The sequence below is a fragment of the Papilio xuthus genome, unplaced genomic scaffold (genome assembly GCF_000836235.2).
Source record: "Papilio xuthus unplaced genomic scaffold, Pxut_1.1 DF828142.1, whole genome shotgun sequence".
NCBI lineage: Eukaryota > Metazoa > Arthropoda > Insecta > Lepidoptera > Papilionidae > Papilio > Papilio xuthus.
In genome coordinates this window covers 4,369,197-4,379,527 of record NW_013530507.1, presented here as the reverse complement: position 1 = coordinate 4,379,527, position 10,331 = coordinate 4,369,197, and the positions used below count along the sequence as shown (strand labels likewise).

Genomic DNA, 10,331 nt, shown 5'->3' with positions numbered 1-10,331 from the left:
AGTATAGTATATTTTTTAATTTGATTTATTTCAACGATCTCAGCTACCTATTAACTTACAAAACCATAGATTTACCAATTGTAGAACAAATGTCTACTTCTCTATTGTGTAATATGAGTAAGATTATTTATATTTGGTATGAGAATGATAAATATTTAAATAAATTTATGTTTGTTACAGATTATACTGAGAACGCGCAGAAGCTAATGTAACAAACACAGAAGTTTAAATTTAAACAAATATTGTTTTGTAAATAAATTGTAATAAAAGTGCAAATCTAACTCAATATTTAACTAATTACAAAATTAATTTATAATTTTGTAATAATTTTGTAATAATTTTTCAATAATTTTGTAATAACATTGTAATAATTTTACAATAATTTTGTAATAATTTTGTAAATTTATTTTGTAAATACAACACATTTGTAAACAAATATTTCTTTCATTTATTTCTTCCCTTAAAATGTTAAACCGATCGTAATAGAAGTTGATCGACAATTTATTTTTTATCAAGAAAGTACAGAAAAAGCCTATAACTACTATTTATTTATTACTTTCCAAAATAAATGTAACAAAAATTCGTTGGGTACAGACATGAAATAATTTAAAATTCATTTAAAAGCTATAATAAGTGCAAATGTGGACACTAATATATAAAATAAATTATACTATTAGAAGAATAAGTTTAGGAAGAAAATAATAGTCAACTTTTAATGAAATATTTAATGCAATCAACTAAATATCTGTAAGAAAAAACAACGCCGACTTCCAGCTCTTGCAAGCATGTTCCAAAGTAACAAATTACAAACACGTTAAAATCCTAATAAATATAACTTTACCTAAATATTTACATATGATGTAATAATGGCAGCGATGGCTTAAACAATACAATCACCTTTTGTAGAAACGATAGTTCTCCGAGTTGCCACTAAGAAAGAAGTAACACATCACAAAGCTTCAGTTAAAATGTACTGTAGATTAAAATTCCTTTTGAAACTAACGTCTAATGAGCCTAAATACTACAATAGTTTGTTCTCTATATGTAAATATAGTTAATAAATCGGTTCACAAAGAACCAATGTTAAAGATCAACTGTAGCAAAGTTAAACAATGAAAATGGCTTCGCATCGATTAAAAGAAATAAACATTTTATTAATATTTATATATCCATCTTATACTCACTTACCCTCTTAACATTTTTAATAAGTACCGTCTAAGCATCCCATTTAATTATTATAAATAATTTTTGACCAAGAATTTTACACTTTATTCTAAGCTGAAACAGATAAATATAAACTGAATATTCATATTCAAAGCGGTTTATATCAATGTTAGTGTTCTAATCTAAGTCGTCAGCCTCGGGGGAAGCTCTGGGAGCCAGCCTAACCGCAGTCGCCACGTTGCCTGGCGGAGGCTCGTCCGCCACCAACCCCATGTTCTCGTTTCGTCTGCGGTCTAACGTCGCCACATCAGCTTTGGCGACGCTAATGTTGACATTCTCATCTCTAGCGGCGGCAGGCAAAAGTTTTTTAGTGATTTCGAAATCGCCCGCAGCCGAATTATTACTTTTCACCATTCCGATATCACTGTCAGATTTTTTTCTTGCAATCTCCTCAATTTTCATACCGTTGTCACCAACCTGGTTGATAGAAGTATTCTTTTCGGAGTTCCTTATTAGATCATTATGTTGATTAGACACCGGCGAAGGTGTAATTGTATCATTGACAGTGTTTGTTCCCGTTGCTGTGGTTTCCGGGGACAACAATCTTGTTGGCATAACATCACCCGTATGAGTCGTATTAGTCTGCGCGGTGGACACCGACGGCGAAGTTTGAGTTGTAGATTGAGCGGTGTTTTGTACAGTTTGTGTGGTTGACTGTGTGGTGGGCGGAGTGGCTTGCGTGGCAGTTCCCGGCGCGTCGTGATAGGCTGCGCCGCTGGCCAGAGCCGCGATTCCCGCTAGCCCCATCATGCCTCCCATACCATGGTGTGACCGGAGTAGGAGCTGCTGCAGATGAGCCTGTTGTAGTATTACAGGCAACTCGTAGTGATGGAAGAAGTACAACATGGAGTGCTGCAAATAAAATAATAAATTAATCAATGTTGTAATCGTGGGTGACAAAGGGTAAGATAAAAGTTTTAAAGAAATTTGGAGAAGCTGCGCCTCCTCAGGTAAAACGATAGCACACAGTAAAACTTCTGCAGGCAAATAAATGAGCAATTCATGACAGTACTGGCGTCGCGTCTTTATTTATTTATTTCTGGGTCAAAGTTCCCTCCCCTCATGGCACCAGACGTAAGTTTTAATTAAGAAACTTGTGACCGCTCCGACTCAACTTTTATTTGAAATTATATTTCTGATCCCCCTCGTTTTGAGTTTTTTTTTCGAACAGCGAGAAGGTGTAACGGGTTAACGTCGAGGACAAGTTGGGACATCTTTATGATTTATTATTCTTGGCGTGCAGCGCCACGAGATAATTGAAAAAAAAATACGATTTCTACTGAACGAGAAAACTAACAGTAATTTTAAAATTCCTCTTATACTATTAAAGTAAGCCTTGTGATATAAATTTGGTATGTTTATAAAAAGCTACATAACTTTTTGGAAAGGAGAATTGATTCTAAATTAACCGAAAGCCGTCGTCATAGTAGGCTGATATGAATAAAAATGTCAGTTAGGCGATTACAATACTGACGTACAGTACGCGGCAGTGATGCCTTAATTAACGCGATCCGTCCATATCCCAAATCTGGTTGCGAACATCGCTACTGCAAATATAAAAAGGATCAAACGTTTAAAAGGTATTTAATGGACAGAGATGATGTCCTTTTTAACGTCCATTAAAACGGCCGCTTTGAGATTTACCTCAACCCCTATTAAATAGACAGCTGCTGGTAAGTGAATAGGGCACGAATTTTTGTTTATCAATTTTAAATCATTTTTGTTTTGTGTTCATTATGGTTGGGGTGTTTTGAGAAACGACGATCTTACTCATTTAGTTTAAAGTATTTGCTCTTTGTAGCCATGAGTTTTTTCTGTCGATACGTTATATTTGGATTTTTTATATCGGTACCCATAATTGTGAATTATTTTATTTTAAAAAAAATCATTAAACTTGGTCCAAATTTTTGGAATAAACTAAACCGAACCACTCTTATTAAGTTATATTTTTAATTTTTACACAAAAAAAAATCGAAAATTCTTATTAAAAATGTAAAATGCAATATAACTGTCTACAATTCTATCAGTAAACTTATCTAAAGGTTACATATTTATTCATTTAATTTTAAATGAGAGAGAAAATGGCAAAAAATGTTCTTTGAGATAATTTTTTTTACCGACAGTCGCCTCAAATACTTTACGAGCAGCTCGTTGATTATGCCAAGACGGTAGAAAATTCTGACGAAAATAAAGTTATTTAGATTTAAAACGCAAATAAAAAACACAACGGACTGTAAAGAACTTTACTTTGTCAGGTAAAAGATTTTTTCTCTCTGAAATATGCAACGGTTATATTTTTTAATAAAGAATGTCGCTTTAGGAGAAGATAAAAAAGAGAATCGGGTGGTTCATTTAACATCAAATGACCTCTGATACACATAACCATTTCAATAACAATAACCTAAAGTTTGAATTCATAATTTTTGGATTGAACCGAACAAATGAAAATTTTTGATAAAGTTAAGACGAAAGTTATGGAATATAGGACTAGCATATTCTAAAAATTGTTTGAGTTGTAATATCATAGAAGCTTCGAAACGGACACAATAAGCTTTCATTTTGGTGCAGTATGTAGAGTACCCGTACAGTCAGCTGCATAAATAACTATACACTCTAAAAACTTTAGAAACATGTAATGGTCTTGGGTTTCAAAAATACGTAAGGAAAAATTGATGTTGAAGCTATATTAATGTATTAATATTTATGCAGCTCACTGTACACTATCCGTCAAAAGTAATGACATAAATTGTAACCTCCAATTTGAATAATAATTATATTAAGAGATTATTATTAATGAATTACCTCTTTGTTAGGTAAATCACTAAGAGTGTTTACTCTAAGTTTAACCATAATTTGCAAGAGATCTGCACGATTATTACACTAGGGCCATGTTTTGGTAATAGCGGACGAGCCTGTTGATTTAGGACTTTGTAGAAATAGCTGAACTATTATTAGAGATCTACATATATTTAATCATGTTTTAACTCTCATACTAGCTACAAAATTATATACAAAAATAATATTTTAGGTGTTATCTGAGATCAAAGATCCGTCGTCCCACGACGGATCTTTGAGTGTCAAAGGTAAATTTCACTGTAATATTGAACTGTTGATTTAAAAAATTAAATTATTACTAAGCTTATTGATCGTTGATGTTAAAATGAATGAACCGAAAGCGGCGTCAGTAGGAAATGGTATGCCCGTCGCGTAGCCCGGGGCGCGAGGGGTATACGGGGTTCGAAGGGGGAAGGGCACCGACCTCGTGAAATATGATTTTTATTAATAAGTTGACACGCTCGATGATTATAAGATAGGCCCCGACTTTGCATTCCACGGACCCGTCTTGTTTTTTGACTTCGCCTTACAGCCTACTCATTGCTCCTCGCCTCGGGCCCTATCCCTCTTACGCGGAGTGAGTATACTAAATTAATACAACACTGCTGTTATCATTATTACATCATGGAATTTCAATATAAATCTCAAATTCGTATCACTTTTGCATATCGTTATCGATAAAGAATTCACCGATCCTCAAAAAGCACTTTAAATACTTTTTTATTTCAACATAATCGAATCTAACGATAGAGAAACAGAATCTATCTATTATAAAATAATTAAAAAACAAGATGACAATACTTACAAATAGAAACATAACGTTTAAAAATATTAAGGCAAAGCAATCAAAACAAACATGAAATATTGAGATGGGAAAGTAAGAGTTATTTTTTGTCAGTCGCAAACAACGGTCTGGGCAGTGGGCAGTGTGGGCAAAGTGGGCTGTGTGGGCATTGGGCAGTGGACAGTGGACAGAGCTCCGAGTGGTCAGCGCGGCGTGTTATTAACTTCCGTATACGACGCGGCCGGAAATCGAACCGGAACACTCAATCTTTGAAATAAAACTACACTCAGAAGCTGCTTTATTTTGACTTAACTGTAGACAAAGTTATATAAGTGATTTTTCAGTAACTTTTAGGTGGATTGTTTTATTATGAGAAGGAGATGATATAGAAGTAGGCATAGATTATAAATTATAATAAAATATAGCTGTCACCTGCAACTCCGTCCGCGCGGAAATAAAAAAAAAACTTAATTAGTATATGTTCTACCTATCTACATCTATGCCTATTTTCAGCGAGATTCAAGCAGCTCTTTTAAGAATACCTAACATCCATCAATCAAACCAAATATTTAAATTTATAATATTAGTCACTTTTTCAATTTTTTAATGTTTTTTCGTATACTATTAAAAACAAAAAGATCTAAAAACAATTTCACCGAGCGGAAAACGTTATAAAATAATTAGTGAATAGCATTATTATTGTAAACGATATATCTTAATTGGTTCGAGTAACGATACGCAACAACGGACGTATTTATATAAAGATAATTATTTCTTTTTACTAATTACACCCTGTTTCGCGAAACTAACAGGACGTTAATTAACAGGTGGAGATAATATTTCATTCCGAAACATATTCTGAATATATGAAGCGAGAAAAGATAATCTATTTTATTATATTCAAGATATAAAAGAAATGACAATATTATACAAAAACATATTAAGGTAGGTTTCCATTATGCGTTATTATACGGATGAACTTTGAACATTCGACGACCTTAGCATCATCATTTTTATGAAATCAAGCTTCTGGCGAAAGCGGACACAATGAACACTGTTTCGACGATACGTGCGTCGTAGAATCACACACCGTGGAAACGCGTCGTTAATCAATCAAAATGAGATGTTTTTTTGCTAAGTACGTTATGATGAAATTCTTTGAGAAAAAAATATTACACCCACCAAAGCCTACAGGATTTTCTTCGAGCTACGATAGAATATAAACTTCTAAATTTGGAATGTGAGATAATATGGAAGACAAGCAAGCAAGATAAGTTTAAGGGTCAATTTAATTATTCCACTTTACAAAATTAAATTTTTCGTTTTAATAAAATACTAAGCAGTAAGTGACTTTTGACAATAAGAGACAAAGGAAAATATGGAGAACTGATCGCCAACCTTCGCTAATCGGAGAGGCACCTCAAGAAGAAGACGAATAAGTGACTTTGCATTTACGTTTTAATCGTCTACAATTAGTTACAAATAAACAGTTGAGTCTAGTTAAGTCAGAAAAATATAGTCGACAACTGATGTTTTATTTTATAACGTAACAGTAAAGATCCGTGAGGTGATAGACGTCGAGAGCGACGAGCTCACAATAACGGCACGTGATTTGTTGACAAATGCCCACAACTCAGCCGCGCTTTTCCACTCCGGAGCTTTGAAAAATAATAACGATGATGTTCAACTGATGCGAAAATAACACAACGTTCGCATACCTATTAGATTACAAAATAGACTCGGTAAGTGGAGATTTAGTATTATAAATTTTCATTAACGGTCTCCCTTAGTGACCAATTAAGATCTCGTGAGGGTACCCTATTATGTTTTACCAATTAGAATTTGTTATATTACAGTATTCGTTCTGTAACGTTTTTTATAATTGTCTATGAATTCTTCCAGATTATATTCTACATATTTACCAAATAAGAATATTTAAGAAAGATTGCACTTCTCATCCTTTTTTTTTACGTGATAAGAGTGTCTAAACGTTCTAAAGTTTACATTTAAGGAGAGGGTTGTTGTCGAGCGATTTTGAACGGTACAATATTAATAACAGTCACGGAGGAGCAACGGAAAGCTAATAACGTACAGACAACCAGTTTATCTATTAACTGTCCGAGGTGGAGAGGACAGCGGACACCGCCCGCGGCGTTCGCTCGCTGTATCAAACTGCCGCTGACAAATACATGCCGCATATGTTGGATATACGACACGGCTCTCTAAAAACATATTAATCTCGTGCTTGCGATGTTTTCAAATACCTATATACTTTATCTTTCGTCAATGAAAAAAAAATCATTTGCATAACTAAAATACGTCCTTATGTTACTATATACCATAGACTTTAGTAATTATTAAATTTATTAAAGTCACAAGTATCTTTGTTCTCACATTGCCTTCATGTAATAACACAAAAGACTGCAAAAGGTATGCCCTTTAGGCACAGGTTTGCAGTTCACTGGGCCTTTGATTTACGACTCGACCGCGGGTAATAAACAAATGATTCTAACATAGAATACTCACTTGGATGAAGAGCCAGGAGGTCACCAAAGCCAGACTGCTGTACTGTCCATTGAAGCGGTAGTGATATGCGTAGAACGAAAAGTGGTACAGGTAGAAGAATCTGGTGACAAAAGAAAATTCATTTTAGTTATCAACGTCTTTCAAAAAGTCTTTAAGTGTATTTGAGAGTTGGTGGAGTGGGATTGGTATTTTTTGTGGACACGGCCCGTCGGAATAATACCAGTCCCACTCACCCTGATGAAGAGCCCCTGGTGGACTCGAAACTAGTCGGTGCCGGCACCGGACTAATATACGCGAGTGTTTTAGCCGTTTATATATTACTCTGCTTTTATTTATTAAATTAAGTCAGGTCAATGAAAATAACAAAGCATAATATTCAAAAGAAAATCAAATAAAAGTTTTAGCATCTACGATAGAAATCGAAGTGTTGTAGAGAGCTAGAAGGACATGTTATTAGGCAGTACAAACTAAACAATGTGGGTCGACTAAGCAACAAGTGTAGGCGAGGCGACGGCCGGACATCATTAAGACATTATCGTAGTCGCCTTCAATCATATTCTTCGCCATATATTACATTAATTACATTTATATATCGAAAAAAATTAATACAACGGATTTTATATTAACTTGAGAGTCATCATCAGCTCACTACACGTCCCCACCGAGGTGCTCGGAGCCTACCCTCAAATCAAGGGTGACTAGGCCATAGTCAACCAATACGGGTTGGTTGACTTCACACATATCTTTTGAATTTATTTTCAGATACGTGCAGGTTGCATCACATGTTTTTCTTCACCGTAGGAACGTCGGATAAATGTACATATGTAAATCGTAAAATCGAAAAAAAACACATAGGTACATGGCGGGATTCGAACCTAGAACCTGTAGATTGCAAGTCAAGTGCTTCACCCCTGAGTTACTGACGCTCTAACTTGAGAGTAACGTACACAATTATTCGAAAAAATCTCATTTCATGATCTATGTAATTCCATCATCTGTGTAATAATAAACATATTTATTTGCTGCTACATAGCGTTTTCAGATTACTTTGATACTTTATACAAAACCGACGGGTCTTATCCCTAGAAATCGGGATCATATTCACATATAAATAATTGTCGAAGGGAAATATTATTTAGCTCGTGTAAGTGGTTGTACAATTGGCAGCTCGAGCCAATCGTTCCCGTATTTCGTCTCCTCTTAACCATTATGTTCGTTATCTCCTTATTTCGGTGGATAAATTCGCAATGTGCGACGCCGTCGACAAACGGGGCCCGGATAGGGGAAATGTCACCTCGTTATCTGAAAAGGTTGCGATTTTATTTGAAATCGATATTCAACAGGACATACATTCTCTCACCGACCATGTACCGTCTCCTTAAGGTGACTTTTACACGCTTGTTACTGTCGATGCAAGTATTCGAGTTAAACGAGTCACTTATTGTACCTTTTATAATATTTAGACCATAGAGTTACAGAAAAATAGACGTCCCAATAATTAATTCTAATCTAGTAAAAGGAAGAGGAAGAATATAGGAAGTAATAATACATTTTACATCTATCACTTTACGAATACCTCTTACAATTTGTAATACATCAAAATTAATATAAAAATTACATTAAGAAATAAGGTTAGAATAAATTAAATAAATCATAAAGTCGTACGCAGTTCATGTTCTGTATAAAATATCAAAAGTCGAATGCCCATTTACAATTTTCCTTATTACATCAAAATTATTCAGGAGCCAGATAGGAGGGGCGGGGACTGAATCTTGTTCGACTAACTCGGTGAGAAATCACTTTCGCCTCGGCCTTTGATCTCTGCAGCGGCAAAGGAATGTTATTCAGTAAAAACATGCAAATTCGATAAGGTATAACGCAATATTAGCAAGAGCAGCCGCGTCAACAGCCTCGCCTCGCCTTAATACTTTGAGAGCATTATAAATATTTTGAATATTATCAGCTACTTACAACATCTGACACCCATTATCAAATAAACCAATTTACAATATTCTATCGAGAAATAAAGTAATGATATTTTAAATAAACATCATTAAACAATTTTTTTATAGGAGAAGGGGGTAAACGAGCAACGAATCGCCTAATATAATTTGATCCGATGCCCATGGACATCAGCAATGCCAGAGGAACCGAAGATGCGTTGCCGGCCTTTAAGGAAGGTGTACGCTCTTTTCTTGAAGCCCCCTAAGTCGTCGGCTCAACACAAACAAAATCTTTACTAATGTAATTTTATCAAAATCATTGGGCGAAGAGTAACAAAAAGCTAGTTTGGAAAAACGAAAAATTTCAAGGTTTAAAGTAAATATTTAAAGTCATAAGATTATATGAGTACATATAAAAATAGTCGAAGGAACGTTATTTTGTTCAATTTTGCTTTGTTGTTATTTTATGAGTAAAGCGTCCTGTCTAATGGAACGCTCAAATTGAGAAGAATGTATCCAATTAGGATATAAAATGTTTGATATAAACTGTAATAATCTTATCTAGTCTTTGTAGAAGAGCACTTAAATATTTCAGCTTCATAATGTTGCTTTCAACGGTATCAATATTATATGTTATTTTTGTTAAGTAAACCTTACTAATATTATAAATGCTAATGCTTAGATAGATGGATCGATAGATGGATGTTTGTTTAAAAGTAACTTGATAAAATTTGGCACAGATGTAGAACATAGTTTGGAAGAACACAAGTTTTTTTAATGCCGCGCCGGCAGCTAGTAACTTTATTATCTACAGTCTTAGTAATTGAGTGACGTATATCACAATTTTGTTCGATTGCGTACAGTCGAACAAAATCAGCAATGGGCCGAGCGAGCGCCAACCGCAGGAATCCGCAAGCCCGGACGCGAGCTAACGAAATGAAATTCCGCGGACATTCCACTAGGTGGCGTAGTCCGCGACCGCGCTGTTACACACCGACACACACAATACCAAATATTCA

General features: G+C 34.7%; 1 protein-coding gene across 1 annotated transcript in view; it reads right to left on the bottom strand.

Annotated features, from left to right (window-relative positions):
* Positions 1-712: 712 nt before the first annotated feature.
* LOC106114353 (membralin) overlaps positions 713-10,331 on the bottom strand; it is a 67,483-nt gene continuing 57,864 nt past the window's right edge. Inside the window, exons 10-11 of the mRNA XM_013307521.1 lie at positions 7,370-7,469; positions 713-2,076 (exon numbers count right to left, since the gene is read on the bottom strand). Of these exons, the coding sequence (XP_013162975.1) occupies positions 1,342-2,076; positions 7,370-7,469 (835 nt within the window). The 3' untranslated portion in view covers positions 713-1,341. The remainder of the gene's footprint in view (positions 2,077-7,369; positions 7,470-10,331) is intronic.